At 38.0% G+C, this 21,683-nt stretch overlaps 1 protein-coding gene across 10 annotated transcripts in view; it reads left to right on the top strand.

The window, feature by feature from the left end:
* The window catches only part of TPST1 (tyrosylprotein sulfotransferase 1), a 122,514-nt gene that overhangs the window by 97,632 nt on the left and 3,199 nt on the right, over positions 1-21,683 (top strand). For 8 of the 10 annotated variants that reach the window (XM_032460353.1, XM_032460352.1, XM_032460350.1 and 5 more), the window contains 2 exons: positions 12,443-12,493; positions 15,145-15,191. In XM_032460353.1, coding sequence (XP_032316244.1) covers positions 12,443-12,493; positions 15,145-15,162 — 69 coding nt within the window. In that variant the 3' untranslated portion in view covers positions 15,163-15,191. Of the gene's footprint in view, positions 1-12,442; positions 12,494-15,144; positions 15,192-16,190; positions 16,217-21,683 lie in introns of all 10 variants that reach the window. The other 2 variants (XR_004312670.1, XR_004312669.1) reach the window with 1 other exon arrangement.

Below are 21,683 nucleotides of genomic sequence, written 5' to 3'. Positions count from 1 at the left end.
AACCCCCATGCACTGCTGGTGGGAATGTAAAATGGTGCTTTTTGACAGTTCATCAGAAAGTTTATATACATGGAGTTACCACATGACCCAGCATTCCACTTCTAGTGGAATATCACCTGTTGTACATTTATCCATCAGTGGACATTTGGGTTGTTTCTACTGTTTGGCTGTAGTGAAAAAAATGCTGCCATGAACACAGGTGTTCAAAAATCTGTTTTAGTCCTTGCTCTCAATTCCTCAGATATAAAAATGGAGACCACTATGAAATGATTTCATTCATTCATTTATTTTTTCATACAACTGTCCATTCATCCCTGCATCCAGGATATAAAGCTGATTAAATCTATCCCTCTCCTTAAGAAGTATGGTGAAGATAGATTTGTAATTAACTATAATTCAGTGTGGTAACTGCCATAAAAGTAGGGGCATTCAGAATGCCATGTGGACACAGAAGTGGCACTACTGGGTTCTCATGTTTAAAGAATAAGTAAAGGTTCCCCAAGTGAGAAAAGAAGAAGAAAGCACCCCAGTGATAGGAAATTATCGAAATTATTATTGACTATACTTGTATGTGTTAACTGTGTTATCAGTGTTTCTGAAAACTAGGTTCAGTACATTCACTTTGAATAGAAATGACTTAGCATTCTTGCCTGACAAGTGTCTTATACTAAAATAGTATGATTTCTTTATCATTCTCCATGCTAAACTCTTCTTTCCAGGAAATCAAAGTCCTAATGCTTAATTTGTTTTATTTATACTGCTTTCTGGAATAGAAAGAAGTCCCTGTGTCACAGTTACTACACATTCTCAATTCAATTCACATTCCAGTCCATCATGTCCAATTTCACCCAAAAGTCAATACATTGAAACAATTCTTTTTCTTAAAAACATTATGGGAGGAATATATGCATGTATATGTATGATTGACACATTATGCTGTACACCAGAAATCGACACAACATTGTAAACTGACTATACTTCAATTGAAAAAAAAATATTGGAGGCACATATCATTGCTTCAGAGCTAATTAATATTTTTTTCTTCTTGATACAGGAAATAGGATTAATAACATTTGTCCATTGTTTCTATCTAGCACAAAAGTATTGAACTCTCCAGGAATCCAGTCTGAGATTTGCAAAGCTGCCAAAATATTTTTAAGACAAATGAGAATGTGTAAACATAAGTGTTATCAGATGTTTCATATTTGTATTTTAGAGATAATGAGTCTCTAGTGGGCCACAGAGCCCAGTGGGATTAAAGATGTAAATCTCAAAATCTAGATTCCTTCCTGTGTCATCATATCTGGCTGGAGTTATGTTTTCTCTGCATGTGAAACTATCAAGTCAGTATTTCTCAAGGGGGAATGCTTTTTATATTATTAAAAATAGTGAATTACATTACAAAATAAATAATAGCAGGCCAAGCATGGACCAGTGATGAAAATTTGACATGAACTAAGGATTATGATTAGTCCAGTTCTGTGCACTTTGAGCACACTTGGAAAGAGGATGGAGAGAAGGAAGCAGGGAGGGTTGGTGAGGCGGAAGAAAGGGAGGAAGGATTATATTATAGGATTTTCAGTGACTTTTCAGAAAGGAGGAATAAATTAGTTTTGAGCTTACAGTGAAATTTGAATTCACAACCAAGGGTTGTGAGACTAATCATTTAACCCTTAGAGTGTGTGTGTGTGTGTGTGTGTGTGTGTACACATGTATATGTACATGCACACACTTTAAAAAAACAATGTATATGTATACATATATATTTGAGGAAAACAGTAAAAGCAATGCCTTAAAGTCTGCAGCACACATAGTGTGGTCACTAGTACATATTTCTGGAGATTGTTTAAAATTCTCTTATTTTGAAAGAATATTTTGAGTTAAATCAGAGATTGGCACTTCATAGCCTGCAGGCCAAATCTGGTCTACCACTTGTTTTTGTAAATAAAGTTTTATTAGAACACACTACACTCAGTTATTTACATGTTGTCCAGGTCTGCTCTCACATGCAACAGCAGAGTTAAGTAATTGGGAAAGTGACTGTGTTACTCTCTGGCCTTTTACAGAGTAGGATGCCAATCCCTGAATTTAATCCTGTTTCAGCGCCTTCACAAATTACATATTGTAATATACTCCAGTGAGATTTGTGAGGCAAATATATTTGTGGTGTTAAATTTGTTTTGATTTTTTTCCCCAGCTGTTTCATACTTACAGAATTTGAAAGATATCTATATACCTTTAACAGATTCTTTAGTTAAAATTCTGCCATATTTGCTTCAACTCTCCATATACATGTATACACACGTGTTTTTTGTTTTTTGTTTTGCTTTTGTTGCTGTTGAATTATTTGAAAGTTGCAGGTGTTAGGCTCCTTCATACACGTCTATAAGAATAAGAGCATTTCCTACATAACCCACTGTTTGAAAATTTAAAGACACATGTATGGGCTTTTTTTTTAATGTGTGTAAGGACTATATAACTGTCATTTCTATAGCATTTTGTTCAACCCTGTGTTCCCATTTATAAATGAGAATTTCAAGTATAGTAATTCTAAGTAGAATGTATTAGTTATCTATTGCTTATAGCCTGAATAATGGCCCCCTGAAGATTTTCATGTCCTAATCCCTGGAAGCTGTAAATATATTGCCTTACATGGCAAAAGGGACTTTGTAGATCTAATTAAGGAATTTTCAACAAGGAGATTATCCTGTACTATCTGGGTGGGCCTAGTGTAATCACAGCGTCCTTTTAAGAGGGAAGCAGTCTTGTAAATGGTGGTTTCCAGCCTCTGCAAAGCTTCCAGCCACAAGTTACTCACATGGACCTCAGAGAATGTACTTACTATGAGTACTTACCACATGTTTCCTTAAAATTAAGTATTGTTGAGTCCTTTAATTTTAGCACCTCTTCTCCTTTTCTCTCTCTACCCTTGCAGAGACCATCAAACTAGCGACCCCCCCCCCATTTGTCACCACTGAAACGTAATATATGAAGATGGAAAGCTCCTGTAGGAATGGTAAATGACTTAGAGTGGAAGACAGCCGAACTTAAATGCCTGGGGAAAAAAAAAAAAAAAGACACAAGCAAGCCAAGGTGCAAGAAACAAGCCAGTTTACCTGAACCCTGTGAAAGTTCAGGAATTTGGAACCATCAGATATTACAGATTATGGGTTTGATAAGGTCTGATACTAAAAACAGAGAGACTGAATATCTGTATAGAGCAGTTGGACTTACAGATCACCACCCCTTCCCCTCCGCTTGCAGAAGAAGTATATTCTCGTAGAGGGAACGACTAGGGAAAGTAAGGACATTAGTAATAGAGGTAAGGCTCCAAATTGAAAACCAGAGCATTAAGTGAAAGTCTGCTGCTTTCTGAAAAAATTAACTCATCATTAGATGATGCCCCTTCCAGTCCTTTACCTCGACCCAGCTCAAGAATGCTGGCACCAAAATAAGAGATGTGGTTCCTTCTCTAGATTCTTAACTACCCCAAAGAAACGACCTATAACATGATATATGGAAAACCCTAACCAAAAAAGCTGGCTGAGGAGGTATATCTGTAACTAAACTCAACCCTCATAAACAGTTCTCCAATCACTGTTTTAGTGTCTCACAACCAAGAATCACTGGACATTTGTAGAACGTCTCTAACATGAAAGGGAGAAACAAAAAAAAAGAGAGAGAGAGAAGGACTTCAGAGGAAACAAAATGTAATGAGCAAAAGAAAACATAAATGAACTGTAATTAATATTCTTCTAGAGATATGGTGAAAGAATAAGTATAAGATGTTATTTTTAAAACAATAACAACTAAAGCAATCAGAGAACTAAAAAATTTGGAAGTTAAAGTATGAGAGCTGAAATTTAAAATCAGTAAGAGTTGAAAAAATTAAGTTGAGAAAAATCTCTTAGAAAGTAGAACAAAAAGACCAAGAGATGACTTGGAGAGGAAAGTTAGAGGCTTATTTCAGGTGGTTCAACATTTGACTAGTTGGAATCCCAAAACAGAGAAAATGGTGAGCAAGAAATTATCAAAGTAGTCATTTAAGGACATGTATCTCCGGTACCCATGAGTGAAGAAAATGAGCCTCATCGAGGCACATTATCATGCAATTATAGAACTACCAGGGATAAAGAGAAAATTCTTCAAGCTGCCAGAGTAAAAACAAAGGTCATATACAAAGGACCAGGAATTAGAACATCAGCCTTGTCAACAGAAACACGGGAAACTAGAAGACAGTAGAGCAATGCCGTAATTTCAAAGAGAAAATTATATCTTAGAATTTTGCACCAGATAAACTTTCAATCAAATGTTAGGGTAAGAAAAAGACATTTTCAGACATGCCAAATCACTATGAAGTATTTGCTTCTTATACACTCTTTCTCAGGAGCTGCTGAAGACTATACTCCATCAAAGATGAGGGGTTAACCAAGGGAAGGCCTGGGCAAGGAAACAGGGAATCAAAACCAGAGACATATGGAGAATATCCAAGATGACAGCAAAGGAAAATAAAATCCCAGGGCGGCAGCTGTGCAGGAGACCTAGAGAACAAGCAGTCCAAATTGAGGTAGACAGAGGGTTTCAGGAAGGATGTTTTAGGAAAGGGGGAAAAATGGAACTGATAAATTATTTGACAGTTTTAATGATGTGGAAAATAATATAAATTATATTGAGAGGTTTTTATAAAGACTTCAGAGGATGTGAGAAGTCTTAGCCATGATTTCAAATACAACTACACAAAAATGTGAAGCAAAAGGCTTCCAGTTGTCACTCCCATCCTCACAACAAGAAAGCTGCAAAAACTGAAAATTAACAATTCTTAGAGCAATTGAGATCGAAGAGAACTGAAGTCTTCAAAGAGTATTGAGATCGTGGGGCAGACCTGCACCCCCAAAACTGGAGGGAAAGGTGGATGCTGAGAATCGTAGATACCTAGAGCAGAAGCCTCCCGCTGAAGTCGGTACTGTACTGTTAGGAACACTTGAACTGTAAACAGTTAACTTCCAGAAGTTCAGTGTGGGCTAGGCTGAGAGTTAAAAACTCCAAGGGCCCAGTCTTAGAGAGGCCCCTATACTCTCATGAGTTTTACCTCCAAGAGCCCCACAAGGGTCTCAGGGTGGAGATCAGAGAAGAATTCCCTGGTGCTCTGGCAGAGGGGGCAGAAAATAACCATTCTGATATAAGCTCAGGATACTCCCTAACAATGCCTTGCCCTCAAGGTGAACTATTTACCAAAGCCTAACCGACTTAGGTGAAGGGAAATACCCAACTCCAGCTCCTTCTAGCCTTCCTGTCTTATCTAAGAGGGTGGAATGGGAAGCTAGGAAGCAATTGTGATGGTCACAGCCCAGGTATACAGACTCACTAAAATACTGAGATGTAATTATGGGATTACAGAACGCTTTCTCCCCTCTTCTCGCACGCACCGTACCACACCAGTCAGGCTCCTGTGTAATAACAGTGGGTTACTGCCTAAAGTACTACAATGCTCAGACCTTATTTTAAAGAGGACTCTTGGAAAACCCCAAAACAGCACAGGATATAAAAACAAGGACACTAGAGAAAATTTTAGCCTCTGATACTTAAAGCTTTCACAAATGGTAAACATAGACTAATTCCTAGCCTCACACTAAAGACTTACTTACCTTAGTTCCTTTTACCCACTATATCATGTCCACTTTCAACAAAAAATTGCAAGATATACTAAAAGGCAAAAAAAAAAGTATGAAGAGACAATAGCAAGTATCAGTACCAGATTCGGATTCAGATAGTTTAGAATTATCAGACTGGGAATTTAAAATAACTGTGATTAATGCACTAAGCACTCTGGTGGGAAAGTTGATAACATGCAAGAATACATGGGTGGTGTAAGCGTAGAGATAGAAACTCGAAGAAAGAATCTAAAGGAAATGCTAAGAGTCAAAAACACTGTAACAGAAATGAAGAATGCCTTTCATGGGCTCATCAGTAGACTGGACACAGCCCAGGGAAGAACCAGTAAGCTTGCAAAACTGAAGTGCAGAGAGAAAAAAAAGAATGAAAAAGAATGTCCAAGAACTGTGGGACAATTACAAAAGGTGTAATATACACATAATGGGAATACCAAAAGGCGAAGAAAGAGAAAGGAGCAGAGGAAACATTTGAAGTAATAATGACTGAGAATTTTCCAAAATTAATGACAGACACCAAGCCATAGATCCAGAAAGTTCATAAAACACCAAGTAGAATAAATACAAAAAAAAAAAAATCTATACCTAGTCATATCTTACTCAAATTGCAGAAAATCAAAGACAAAATCTTGAAAGAACACTAAGGACAAAAACATCTTAAATACAGAATGACAAAGATAAGAATAATATTGGAGTTCTCCACACAAGCAAGAAGAGAGTAGAGTGAAATATTTAATGTTGAAAGGAAAAAACCCCCACCAACCTAGATTCTGTATGCAGCTAAATTAGCCTTCAAAACTGAAGGAGAAATGCAGACTCTCAGATAAACAAAATTGAGGGACTCTGTCACAAGTATGCCTGCCTTGCAAGTAATGTTAAAAGAAGATCTTAGAGAGATGGAAAATGAGTTGGAAACTCAGATCTATGTTAAAGGAAGAGAAGGAAAGTTAGAGAAGGAATGATTGGAGGTAAAATAAAATCAAAATACTAAGAGCAACAATGTGTTCAGCCAATTGCAACAACACTGATGGATTTGGAAAGTATTATGTGTAATGAAATAAGTCAGACAGAGAAAGACAAATATTGCATGTTATCACTTATATGTGGAGTCTAAAAACTAAAACAAACTAGTGAATATAAGAGAAAAGAAACAGGCTCACAGATGTAGGGAACAAACTAGTGGTTCCCATGGGAAGAGGAAGGGGGATGGGCAGGATAGGGTGGGACTTAAGAGGTACAAACTACCATGTATAAAATAAATAAGCTAAAAGGATATATTGTACAGCACAGGGAATACAGTCAATATTTTACAATAACCATAAATAGAGTATAATCTTTAAAAATTGTGAATCACTATGTTGCACATCTGAAACATACATACCAACTGTACCTCAATTTTTAAAAAGAGAGCAAACAAGAAAGAAAAAAAGATACATTAGAAAAACAAGAAAAAATGGGCAAAAGATCTGAAACAGACACACCTTGCCAAAGAAAATATACGAATAGCACCTGAGCATATGAAGGGGTGCTCAACATGTGATACTTACATTGTCATAACAGTGAAAACTTACAGAATGCAGCCTACATTAGTACATAGTAATTTTTGAGAGACTAGAGGAAGGGAAGTATTGCAGACCTAATATCCTCATCTGTTGTAATAGAAATTCTGTGTAACAAGTGAACATCCATATTCCTACCTGGAGGCATTTCCTCCCCTTGTGTATGTACCCAAGCCCATCTCCTTGTCTCCTGCATCATCACATTTTGCTTTCCAGCAGGATCTTCCACATCAACAAACCAATATGCCTTTAGTTCACACACACACACACACACACACTCCTACCCTTATGCAAGCACCCTGCCACTACCATTCCATTTCTTTGCTGCCCTTTACATAAAAGCTCAGGTTTTCTATACTCCAGGTCTCCACTTCTCTCCCTCTATTTTGTCTTACATCCACTCCATTCAGAATTTCACCACTACCATTCTGCTTAATTTGCTCTTGTCAGGGTCACAGTGACCTTCGTGTTGCTCTATCTAATGGTCAGTTATCATCTTGTCTCCCAGCCTTTTTTGACACATTTGATTACTCCATCCTGATTATGTTTTCCTTTACTTGGCTTCTAGAACATCACTTCTGAGAATTTTCCTTCTGTGTCGAGGGATGGGTATAGCTCAGTGGCAGAGCATATGCTTAGCATGCATGAGGTCCTAGGTTCAATCCCCAGTACCTCCATTAAAAAACAAACAATCAAAAACTAATAATAAGTAAGTAAAGCTAATGACCTCCCCCACACCAAAAAAAATTTTTTTTCCTTTTCCCATTGATGGCTTCTTCTCAGTCTTCTTTGTTGGTTCTTCCTCATCTCCCTAACCTCTTAATGTTAGAATGCCCCCACATCTTAGTCTTAAATCCTCCGCTCTTCTCTCCACCCTGAGTGCCTGGGTTATCTCATCTGGTATCAACTTTTAAACACCATTGTAAAGTTGAAGATTCTCAAATTTACATACCCCAGCCCAGACCTCTTCCATGAACTCCAGATGTGTATATCTGATTGCTTGACATTTTTATTTACTCTCTAATAGACATCTCAAGTTTAACATATCCAAAACTGAACTACTGATCATCCCTGAAAATCTTCTGTATCCAGAACCTTTCCCAGCTGAGTTGATGGCAGCTTCATATTTCCAGTTGGTAGTTACTTAGGCCAGGAACCTTGGAGTCATCTTTGACTCTCCTCTGCTCTCTCACACTCCACATCCAGTTGGTTAGGAAATCATGATATAATTAGTGGGGGAAGTTCACAAACCTACCATTTCTCACCACCTCCACTGCTACCTCCTTGTCATCTTCTCTTGTCTAGATTACTTCTGTTGCCTCCACACTTCTATCCTGGGTCACCTACAGTATAAGCAGAGCAATAAGGATGATTGTTTTAAAATGGAAGTCTGATCATGGTACTTTGTAGCTTCCCATTTCACTGCATTGGACAAATTGCTTAATTTCTCTGTGCTTCAGTTTTTTTCATCTGTAAGAAGAAAATAATATCTCTCTCATGAGATTGTGGTATTCAATAAGGTGATACATATGAAACTCATCCTTAACACTTACCTGATGCAGAGAAAATAATGTTTAGCTACTGTTCTTATTATTTGCTTTTCCAGCACACCCTCCAAATCAGAAGCCTACTTTTGTTTCCTTGTTCCTTCAGTGCTTGAGCTGGGAAGGTTCTGTAGTAACGTTGGATTCTGAGAGTAGCTAGCTCATTTCTGTCAAGCAAAATCCTCAGTTCATTAGTACCAGAGGATAGTTCCAGGAACACTGTTCCTTTAACCAAAGGAAATTCCATTCCTAACTTTGCTGTTTTTGTAAGCGATGCAGTACTTGGTTTCCTGCACTAAATAGGAATTGCTTTGTCAGTAGAAAGTGTTCTCTTTGTCAATACCATAGTCCCTTACTTTTGAAGCATTTGTTCCCTAAAGGTTAATGAAAGGATACAGCTTCCCATTTTTTTGCTGAAGTGTAGTTGATTTACAGTGTTGTGTTAGTTTCTGGTATACAGCATAATGATTCAGTTATGTATATAAATATTCTTTTTCATTGTAAGTTACTGCAAGCTATTGAATATAGTTCCCTGTGCTATGTAGGAGGACCTTGTTTATATTTTACATATAGTAGTTTGTATCTGCTGATCCAAAACTCTCAATTTATTCCTTTCCCCTCCTCCCTTTGGTCACCATAAGTTTGTTTTCTGTGTCTGTGAGTCTTTCTGTTTTGTAAAGAAGTTTCTTGTGTCATTTTTTTAGATTCCACATGTAAGTGATATCATATAATATTTGTCTTCCCCACTTATTTTTTGATTGAGCCTTTTGTCTGATATCTTATCCTGACTCCCCCCCAACCCTTTTTGTATTACATTTGTGACATCAAATACTTAAGGGTTTTTTCCCCCTTCATATAAGCCTAACCTCTCTGGTACTGTTGACACTTGGAAGACACTTAGAATACTCAATGTTCCCACTGATGTTTTCTATCATGCCTTGCTGATTTTTACAATGAACTGAAAAGAAAAGGGAAAATTTAACTGTAAGACTTGCTAATATTAATAAATTGCGAAGAACATGGTATAATGGGAGCGTGCTGAGCCGGGACCCTCTGAGGCTCACTCTGCTGCTAACTGGCTGTATGACCCCATGGGCTGGCGTTGACCGTTCTGCTTGAATTCTAGGTAAGAGAGAGGAGATTCAGTTTCTGAGAGGATGTGAGGAATATAAGAAAAGTTGCTTGGGGACCAAACCCACTAACGGTGGAAGAAGTACTGGGGCAAACAGATTCCTCCTGGTTCAGTAAAGTAGCTGGGGCACAGGGCCCAAGGCCTGAACAGCTAATGCCCCAGGAGCGTGGGGGGTGGGGATTGGGACTCAGTTCCCTACCTAGAAAGATAAGGAAAGACACTTGAGAATCTGGTAAAAAGCAAAAACAAAAAAACTGTTACAGTGGCTTGAGCCCCAGCTTGAGTATAGTGTCTGCTTGCCCCATGGCTAGTAGAGACAGGCACAGTGGAAGTCCCTGCTGATGTGACCTACAGACACTTCCTACTGCAGAAAGCTGGAGCAGTAATACAGTGTTATGTGTCAATTATCTCAGCAAACCTGGGGGTGGGGGGAATGCAGAAGGCTGGAACAGTCTCTGGACTGTGGTGTTGAGGTGAAGTAAACAGGATTCTTACATGCAGATTCTTCAGGGAGCAGCTTGGCCAGCCCTCCAGTGTCCTTGAGGGTATGAAGGAGATGGCGGCAGCTTTTGAGACATTCCTTGTGGCTGCATTGTTGTCATTCCGCACCCACCTCAGCTTCCAGTGTGATGCATCTCTGAAGAAATACCTTATCCATAAATCTGATGCCTCTGCTTTAATTTAGACTTTCTAGGACTGTAGCGAAGACCCCAAAGAATAGACCAGGTTTTAGAAATGGCAGAGAAAGAGACAGGAAAAAAGCACATTCATTCTCTGAATCTCAGAAGGAATACTGCTACTTTTAAAGTGAATCAATCATCTTAGAACCTCCCCTCCTATAGGTTTGTAGGCTTTAGTAGTCAGCATTTAGAAGATTTCTTTGTGCTCTGAGGGGCTCCCCAGTGACTCTCTTCCCAATAAAAACCCATAGTTTGTGTTACTGTAGTTTCCTGAGTCCAGCAGTCTCAAACCGTTGCTGATAGAGACCTTCTTCACTCTTGATTGACATGAATAGTTCCCAGTTTTTTGCTGTAGACACTATTGAAACAAACTTCTTTCTACTTAACCAAGTGTGTGTGTGTGAAAGAGAGAGAATAAGAGAGAGCAAGCTCAGTAAATTAAGCTGCTCTCTTAATTTGTTCAGTTTTGTTACTGAAGTGTAACATACATACAGAAAAGTATACAAATCGTAGCTCAAAAAATGATCACAAAATGAACATACCTTCATAATCGCTACCCATATCAGGACAGAGATCACCAGCACCCTGGAAGCCTCTCTCATCTCCCCTCCCAATCACTACCACCCACCTCCCCCCCCAGAGTAAACAGTATCCTCATTTACAACATCATAGAGTTGTTTTGCCTATTTTTGAGTTTTAATTTTTTTTTAAATGGAGACATGTAGTATATTATTTTTGGAGATCTGGCTTTTTTCCCCTCATCACTAGGTGTTAGGATTCTTGGTATAGTAGTAGTTCGTTTTTTAAATTGCAGTATGGTATATTATTATATGCATAAACCACATTAATTTATTCATTCTAACTGCAATGCCACTTTTGTTGTAAACCAATTATCTGTAAATGAGGGTCTGTTTCTGGACTCTTCGTTCTGTTTCATATATTTGTCTATCCTTGTGCCAAAACCATTGTCTTGATTTTTTATATACAACTGTATAATATAACTTAATTATAGCTAAATAATAATGTCTTAATGTTTGACAGAATAAATCCTTCTACTTTGTTCTTTTCAAGATTACCTTGATTATTCTTGGCCCTCTGCATTTCCATATAACTTTTACAATCAGCTGGAAATCCCCCCCCCCCAAAAAAAAGCATGCTAGAATTTTTACTGGAAATCCTTGGAAGAAAATGGACATCTTCACTGTCTTGAATATTACAGTCCATGAATGTAGTCTGTGTCTCTGTTTATTTAGTCTTTAATTTCTCTCAATAGTATTTTATAGTTTTCTATGTAAAGATCTTACACATCTTTTTAAAGCTATTTCTTAATTATTGCTGCTATTAGAAACATTTTATATATTGAAGAGTAAGTTTTTAATTATAATATTTTATGAAGTTAAAAGTATATATAATTTTAAGAATCATCTAATATTCAAATTATTATGGGAATATGGAGTACATTGAGAACAGTAAAGATGGATTAAATCCAGAGTTAGAGATTTCAGAAGGAAATCAGGAGGAGCCTGTTCCTAAGTTGTGTGAATTCTGTGTTGGTTGCTTAAGAGAGATGGCCTAGGGCTTGCTTTCACTCTCAGCTAAAATGATTGGAACTTGGAATGTTTGATGCTTTTTTTCCTTCTTCAGATACTCCAAGCCCTCTCCCAGCCAGTCCATGTTTGGGAGCCCTCAGGCAAGTGTAGGGCAGGTGGGATCAGAGTGAATAGGAATTTCACACAGTCCTTCAATGCTGGCCACCAAGAATGAAGCAGTGAACCCACCCACCAGGCATTGCCGGCACCCCGCAGCTATGATGACAATGTTGTTTTCCTTAAACTCATACTTGGCTTTGTTTTTCCAGGTCTACAAAGGAGAATTCCAGCTACCTGAATTTCTTAAAGAAAAACCTCAGGTACTGTGTCCGTTTCCTCCTCTTGATGTGTCATGGTAGGTGGGCTCTTGCGTTGAAGTCATCTTTTTAAAGGGATAATCATATGTGCTGGTGGTGGAAAGACTGGCCTCTGGTAATGGTTGGTTTTAACAATAATTTAACACAGTTCAGAGGGTTCAGTGTCTTCTAAAACTAGGGAAATACTTGGTTGATAACTAAAATCTGTGAGGCCACTCACAAGCCACAGAGAATTCCACACATAAAGAGCCTGCCTCAGTGAATATGCTCCAGCCTTCTGATACTCACCTTGAAATAAAAATGTACAGCCATCCTTTATTCTTACTTACTGCATGTATATCCATGGCCTTTTAACTTTTCTCATGTGGAGCCTAGAAGACGTGTGAATACATTATATACACATTATATACACAGCTGCTAAGTCCCCCAGGTTGGGAATGGATAGTATGAGTTTAAAGGTTGTAACTTTTACTTTTTTAAAAACTCATTAAAACAGATCCAGAATTATCCTTGTAGTGTCACATTGTCACTCACTTGGACTCCAGTATTGTTTCTTGAATTGGAGAGAAATAGGTGGTGTTATGGCCAGCATGCCTAGAGTAGCTCAGAGCATCCTGCTTGCAAGCATCACCTGCCATGCCTGTGTAGCAGTGGGAAGACATCCATGACTGCTGCTTGAGCCCAGCAGAAGACTTCCGTGCCCAGCGTAGCGATAATACATGTTGCCTCCAGGCTGCTGCTATCAGTGATTAGCTTGTTAATAGGAAATGAAGACTCGGCAGTGAACTCGGTTTCTCAGAATGTTCCAGATACGGGTTGTTGAGGGGAACCTCGCAGACTCTGTGAAGTCGTGTTGCCTGAAGCAAGCCTGGGGTGACTGGGCTTCTCTCAGGGCAGCTGTGTCTCACACCAGGGGTGAAGGCTCCATCTTCTCAGATCCTTGTCTGATAACAGCTGTCAATAATTGATACATATTACTTGAGAATTTTAAACTACTTTCATGGTTTATGCTTATTAACATATATTTAATTTTAACCCATCCATTCATTCATTTCATTTATTTGACAAATGTCTACTGAATTTCTTTCATGCATGAGAAATTGACATAAATCCTCTAGAGTCAGAGGGGAAAAAAAAAAAAGATCTTCTCAAGGAACTCCTGGTTTATCCAAAAGACTCTGATCAACTATTGCAGACAAGTGGCCACAGGGGTCCTGAGCCTTGGCTGGGCAAGATGTGCCAGAAAGAAACCTAGGTGGGTGCATGAACAGGTTGTCACAGGCTGTGGCACTGGAGCAGAGAGTACTCCAAGAGTCAGAGTCGTGAAGTGTCACATCCAAAGGCTGTTTTGCATAACAAGTCTGAAGGAGTCAAGAAAGGGAATTTGAAACTAAAACTAAAGGGGCACCCCTGATTCACAGCATACATAACGATCATTTCCAGGTGGAATGTAGACCTAAATGTGAAAGGCAAAATAGTAGTTTTTAGGAGACAATAGAGGAGAATATCTTCATGACCTTAAGAGGGAAGGATTTCTTAAACAAGTTGTAAAAAATTACTGATCATTAAATGAATTTAGGAATGTATATGCATGACTGGGACATTGTGCTGTACACCACAAATTAACACATTGTAACTGACTTTACTTCAATTAAAAAAAATACTGGTCATTAATTTTTAAGTGGATAAGTTGGACTACATTAAAATTAAGAATATTTACTTACTAGAAAGCATCAAAAAGAGTAAAAAAGTACATCTTACGCAGGGGAAAATTTTGAAACAAAGGACTCATCGGTAAAATATAGAGAATTTCTACAAATAAATAAGGGAAAGATAACAAAAAAATGGGCAGAAGGCTTAATAGGCATTTCAAGCCTCTTGTTCTGGTTTGCTTCATTTAATGCATCACACACACTTAGAAAAGGGCCCATAAAAGGCTTTGATTGAACTTCTAATAAATGAGAAAACTGAAGCCCACAGAACCCTCAGGACTAATAGTTAGAATTGCTCACACAACTCAGGAAACTGCTATACTTATTACAGTTTTATTATAAAGGATGCAATTCAAGACCAACAAAATGAAGAGACACATGGGACAAGGTCTGGGAGAGTCTCAGACACAGAGCTTCTGTGCACACTCCACATGGAACTGGGGTGCTTCTCTCTCATGGCACAGCAGGGTATTCACCAACCAGGAAGCTCCACTGCAATTTAGCATCCAGAATTTTTACTGAAGTCTAATTACATCAGCATGATTGATTGACTCACATTTGTCATGTGATTGAACTCAATCCCCACCAAGGTCCCCTTCCCAGAGGCTGGGCTAGCTCAAAGCCCCATCCTCTAATCAGGGTTGTTCCTCCTGGTGACCAGCCCCCCTCCTGAGTCATCTCGTCTCTTAGCATAAACTCAGGTATGATCTAAGGGGCCCATGAGTAACAAAGACACTCCTGTTACCTGCAAAATTCCAAGGATTTAGAGTCTCCCTACCAGGAACCAGAGCCAAAAGCCAGTTATTGCTTTTTTATACAATAGTGGGCTGAATTCAGTAGAAAGTCTCTGATCAGAGCCTGCAAGCTACACCTGATACTTCAACAAGACCAGTCCCTTCTCATGCTGATCGACCTTTAAACATCTTTTGCTTCCTTCCACAGACTGAGAAAGGGGAGTAGCAGAGCCAGGAACCTCTAACGTACCTGAGGTGAGGTTGGGGGACATTGCTGGGTCTCTGGGCTTCCGTGCTTAGGCTCTGTGGGAGGCAGCGTGGCCGGGGTGGAGAGCACAGCTCTGGAGTTAGGTCTCCTAGGTGCAGGTCTCCTTGGCTCTGTGTAACATTGAGCAAATTATTTAACTTCTCTGTGTCTTAGTTCCCTCATCTGTAAAATGAGGGCAATGTTGATAAGAGAGTGGTAGTAAGAATTAACCATAATGACGTCTGCCAGACGCCTGGCATAGATAAGCACTCAGACAGTGTTGGTTGTTATTTTCATTATGAGGAGGGGTTTAAAAACAATAAAATATTTTAGCTGAAAAAAAACCTGGAGACTATCAACCTCAACCACCTGTTTGCTGGTAAGAAAGAGAGAGCAGGCTGGTTGTCAAGGTCACAGCACAGGTAGGGAAAACCCAGGGCTGAAGAACACCGTCTCCTGACATCCAGCTGGGGATTCATTTCCCGCTCTGCACTGCTTTCCCTGTGTGCTGGATGTGCAGGTGTTTTAGCACTAATACTTCCAGGGGCTGGTTGTTTGGTTTTTCAAGTCTGCCTTTGCTGATATTAATGCATTACGACGTCTTACGTGTGTAGCTTACATTGCCTCATCTCGTAGTTAAGGGCTACAGTGTGAGGCAGGTCTTATAAGCCCCCTTTATATCTTTTTTTTTTTAACATTTTTTATTGATTTATAATCATTTTACAATGTTGTGTCAAATTCCAGTGTTCAGCACCATTTTTCAGTTATTCATGGACACATACACACTCATTGTCACATTTTTTTCTCTGTGAGTTATCATAACATTTTGTGTATATTTCCCTGTGCTATACAGTGTAGTCTATTCTACAATTTTGAAATCCCAGTCTATCCCTTCCCACCCTCCACCCCCCTGGTAACCACAAGTCTGTATTCTCTGTCTGTGAGTCTATTTCTGTCCTGTACTTACGCTTTGTTTTTGTTTGTTTGTTTTTGTTTTTGTTTTTTAGATTCCACACATGAGCGATCTCATATGGTATTTTTCTTTCTCTTTCTGGCTTACTTCACTTAGAATGACATTCTCCAGGAGCATCCATGTTGCTGCAAATGGCATTATGTTGTCGGTTTTTATGGCTGAGTAGTATTCCATTGTATAAATATACCACATCTTCTTTATCCAGTCACCTGTTGATGGACATTTAGGCTGTTTCCATGTTTTGGCTATTGTAAATAGTGCTGCTATGAACATTGGGGTGCAGGTGTCATCCTGAAGTAGATTTCCTTCTGCATACAAGCCCAGGAGTGAGATTCCTGGGTCATATGGTAAGTCTATGCCTAGTCTTTTGAGGAATCTCCACACTGTTTTCCATAGTGGCTGCACCAAACTGCATTCCCACCAGCAGTGTAGGAGGGTTCCCCTTTCTCCACAGCCTCTCCAGCATTTGTCATTTGTGGATTTTTGAATGACGGCCATTCTGACTGGTGTGAGGTGATACCTCATTGTAGTTTTGATTTGCATTTCTCTGATAATTAGTGATATTGAGCATTTTTTCATGTGCTTTTTGATCATTTGTATGTCTTCCTTGGAGAATTGCTTGTTTAGGTCTTCTGCCCATTTTTGGATTGGGTTGTTTATTTTTTTCATATGAGCTGCTTATATATTCTGGAGATCAAGCCTTTGTCGGTTTCACTTGCAAAAATTTTCTCCCATTCCGTAGGTTTTCTTCTTGTTTTATTTCTGGTTTCCTTTGCTGTGCAGAAGCTTGTAAGTTTCATTAGGTCCCATTTGTTTATTCTTGCTTTTATTTCTTCTAGGAGAAAATTTTTGAAATGTATGTCAGATAATGTTTTGCCTATGTTTTCCTCTAGGAGGTTTATTGTATCTTGTCGTATGTTTAAGTCTTTAATCCATTTTGAGTTGATTTTTGTATATGGTGTAAGGGAGTGTTCTAGCTTCATTGTTTTACATGCTGCTGTCCAGTTTTCCCAACACCATTTGCTGAAGAGACTGTCTTTATTCCATTGTATATTCTTGCCTCCTTTGTCAAAGATGAGTTGACCAAAAGTTTGTGGGTTCATTTCTGGGCTCTCTGTTCTGTTCCATTGGTCTATATGTCTGTTTTGGTACCAATACCATGCTGTCTTGATGACTGTAGCTCTATAGTATTGTCTGAAGTCTGGGAGAGTTATTCCTCCAGCCTCTTTCTTTCTCTTCAGTAATGCTTTGGCAATTCTAGGTCTTTGATGGTTCCATATGAATTTTATTATGATTTTTTCTAGTTCTGTGAAATATGTCCTGGGTAATTGGATAGGGGATTGCATTAAATCTGTAGATTGCCTTGGGCAGTGTGACCATTTTAACAATATTGATTCTTCCAATCCAAGAGCATGGAATATCTTTCCATTTTTTAAAGTCTTCTTTAATTTCCTTCATCAATGGTTTATAGTTTTCTGTGTATAATTCTTTCACCTCCTTGGTTAGATTTATTCCCAGATATTTTATTAGTTTGGGTGCTATTTTAAAGGGGATTGTTTCCTTACTTTCTTCTTCTGTTGATTTATCGTTAGTGTAAAGAAATGCAACTGATTTTTGAACGTTAATTTTGTAACCTGCTACCTTGCTGAATTCTTCGATCAGCTCTAGTAGCTTTTGTGTGGACCTTTTAGGGTTTTCTATATATAGTAACATGTCATCAGCATATAATGACACTTTTACCTCTTCTTTTCCAATTTGGATCCCTTTTATTTCTTTCTCTTGCCTGACTGCTGTGGCTAGGACTTCCAGGACTATGTTGAATAGGAGTGGTGATAGTGGGCATCCTTGTCTTGTCCCAGATTTTAGTGGGAAGCTTTTGAGTTTTTCACCGTTGAGTACTATGCTGGCTGTAGGTTTGTCATATATAGCTTTTATTATGTTGAGATATGTTCCCTCTATACCCACTTTGGCGAGAGTTTTTATCATAAATGGGTGTTGAATTTTATCAAATGCTTTTTCTGCATTGATTGAGATGATCATGTGGTTTTTGTCCTTTCTCTTGCTGATGTGATGTATTACACTGATTGATTTGCGTATGTTGAACCAGCCTTGTGTCCCTGGGATGAACCCCACTTGGTCATGATGTATAATCTTTTTTATGTGTTGTTGGATTCTATTTGCTAAAATTTTGGTGAGGATTTTGGCGTCTATGTTCATCAGTGATATTGGCCTATAATTCTCTTTTTTTGTAGTGTCTTTGCCTGGTTTTGGTATCAGGGTGATGGTGGCTTCATAAAATGAGTTTGGGAGTATTCCCTCCTTTTCAATCGTCTGGAAGAGTTTGAGAAGGACTGGTATGAGTTCTTCTTTGTATGTTTGGTAGAATTCCCCGGTGAAGCCGTCCAGTCCTGGACTTTTATTTGTAGGGAGGTTTTTAATTGCTATTTCTATTTCCTTTCTAGTGATCGGATTGTTCAAGTGTTCAGATTCTTCTTGATTCAGTTTTGGTGGACAGTATGTTTCCAGAAACTTGTCCATCTCCTCTAGGTTATCCAGTTTGGTTCCATATAGTTTTTCATAATATTCTCGTATGATATTCTGTATTTCTATTTTGTTTGTTGTAATTTCTCCATTTTCCTTTCTTATTTTGCTAATTTGTGCTCTCTCTTTTTTCTTCTTTGTGAGTTTGGCCAGAGGTTTGTCGATTTTATTTACTTTTTCAAAAAACCAGCTTTTGGTTTGGTTGATTTTTTCTATGGTCTTGTTAATCTCTATTGTATTTAATTCCTCTCTGATCTTTATTATTTCCTTCCTTCTGCTGCTTTTTGGGGCTTTTTGTTCTTCTTTTTCTAATTCATTCAGGTGGTGGGTTAAATTGTTTCTTTGAGATTGTTCTTCTTTTTTGAGGAAGGCCTGTATCGCTATAAACTTCCCTCTTAGCACTGCCTTTGCTGTGTCCCATAGGTTTTGAGTGGTTGTGCTTTCATTATCATTTGTCTCAAGGTATTTTTTAATTTCAGCTTTGATTTCCTCATTGATCCACTGTTTTTTCAATAACATATTGTTTAATCTCCATGCTTTCCTTTTTTTCTCCTTTGTTTCTCTGTTGTTGATTTCCAGTTTCATGGCATTGTGGTCAGTAAAGATGCTTGAGATAATTTCTATCTTCTTAAAATTGTTGAGGTTTCTTTTGTGCCCAAGTACATGATCGATCCTGGAAAATGTTCCATGTGCACTTGAAAAGAATGTATATCCTATTTTGGGGGGGTGTAATGCTCTGAAAATATCCACCAAATCTAGTTTTTCTATTGTAGTATTTAATTTCTCTGTTGCCTTGTTTATTTTCTGTGTGGAAGATCTGTCTAGTGATGTTAATGCAGTGTTAAAATCTCCAACTATGATTGTATTCCCATCAATATCCCCCTTTATCTCTGTTAGTAATTCTTGTATGTACTTAGGTGCTCCTATATTGGGTGCATATATATTAACGAGTGTAATATCCTCATCTTGTATCACTCCTTTAATCATTATAAAATGTCCTTCTTTATCTTTCTTTATGGCCTTTGTTTTAAAGTCCATTTTGTCTGAAATCAGTACTGCAACACCTGCTTTTTTGGCTTTTCCATTTGCATGGAATATCCTTTTCCATCCTTTCACTCTCAATCTATATGTGTCCTTCTCCCTAAAGTGGGTCTCTTGTATGCAGCATATTGAAGGTTCTTGCTTTATTATCCAGTCTGCCACTCTGTGTCTTTTGACTGGAGCATTTAGTCCATTAACATTTACAGTAATTAATGATAGATGTGTGTTTATTGCCATTTTGAACTTATCTTTGCAGTTGAATTGGTATATCCTCTTTGTTCCTTTCTTCTTCCTTTTGTGGTTTGGTAATTTTCCTTTGTATTATCATGGATTTTATTTAATTTTTGTGACTCCTTTGTAAATTTTTGGTTTGTGGTTACCCTTTTTTGTAAATCTATCAACCCATTACTATAACTGTTTTTATTAAACTGATAGTAACATGATCTCAAACCCATCCTACTGTTAAAAAAATTTAAAAAAGAAAGAAAAAAATATTCTATATTTCCCTGCCTCCCTCTCCCACTCTCAGTGACTTGTATGTCTTCTTTTAGAATTTCATGTTTACTTTATTTGTAATTCATGAGTTATCACCTTTCCAGTTGTGTTTTTCTCATTTCTGTAGCATCCTGCTGCTTTTCTATTTAGAATAGCCGTTTCAATATTTCTTTTAGCATGGGTTTAGTGTTGCTAAACTCCTGCAGCTTTTTTTTGTCTGTGAAACTCTTTATTTCTCCTTCTATCCTCAAGGATAGCCTTGCTGGATAAAGGATCCTAGGCTGCATCTTTTTTTCATTCAGGGCTTTGAATATATCTTGCCACTCCCTTCTGGCCTGTAGTGTTTGTGTAGAGAAATCAGCTGAGAGCCTTATGGGGGTTCCCTTGTAACTTACTCTTTGCTTTTCTCTTGCTGCCTTTAGAATCATTTCTTTATCCTTTACTCTGGCCATCTTGATTATGATGTCTTGGTGTGGGTCTATTTGGGTTCTTCCTGTTTGGGACCCTCTGAGCTTCCTGTACTTGGATATCTCATTCCTTCTTTAAGTTTGAGAAGTTTTCAGTCATGATTTCTTCAAAAACCTTTTCAATCCCCTTTGATCTTTCTTCTCTTTCTGGGACCCCTATTATGCAAAGATTGGGACGCTTTATATTATCCCATAGGTCCCTTATGCTATTTTCATTATTTTTTATTTGCTTCTCTTGTAGTTCTTCTGAATGGGTGCTTTCTATTGCCCTGTCTTCTAGATCACTAATTCGTTCCTCTGCATTATCTAGTCGGCTTTGCACAGCTATTAGATCATTCCTCATCTCTGTCAATGAGTTTACCCATTCTACTTGGCTCTTCTTTATAGCTTCAATTTCATTTTTGACATATTTTATATCTCTAAACACTATCTCTTTTAATTCCTTCAGCAATTCTATCACTCCTTTTTTGAAATCTTGATCTAGTAGGCTACCGATGTCTATTTCGTTGATCTTTCTTTCAGGGGATTTCTCTTGTTCTTTTAATTGGGAAAGGTTTTTCTGCTTCTTCATCTTGCTCATACCTCTTTGGCACTGTGGTTTATGTATCAGTTGTTTATTTTGGTCCTTAAGGATTTTATCTGTCTGATGCCTATTTAGGAATAGAACTTAGGAAAAAAAGAAAAAAAATTAGAGAGAGAGAGAAAGAATTTTAAAAGAAGGGAGAAAGAGGGTTTGAAAACAGTGTATAATGAATAATAGAAGAGTGAGTTGAAGCAGAGTATTAATCGGGTTGAGACGTCCTTTTGAAACCTTTACAAAAAAAGTTGGGGGGAGATGAATAGATGTATTTGAAACCTGTGTCTAATCAATAGCAGGACATCAAAACCCAAGAGAAATAGAAATGAATTAAGAAGTAAAAATTAAGAGAGTAATAGAAAATAGAACAGGTAAAAACAGATTTAAAAAAAAAGGGGGGGGGGTT

This window comes from Camelus ferus, chromosome 18, assembly GCF_009834535.1.
Source record: "Camelus ferus isolate YT-003-E chromosome 18, BCGSAC_Cfer_1.0, whole genome shotgun sequence".
Taxonomy (NCBI): Eukaryota; Metazoa; Chordata; class Mammalia; order Artiodactyla; family Camelidae; genus Camelus; species Camelus ferus.
Note: the sequence above shows the minus strand (reverse complement) of the source record. Positions and strands in the feature narration are given on the sequence as shown.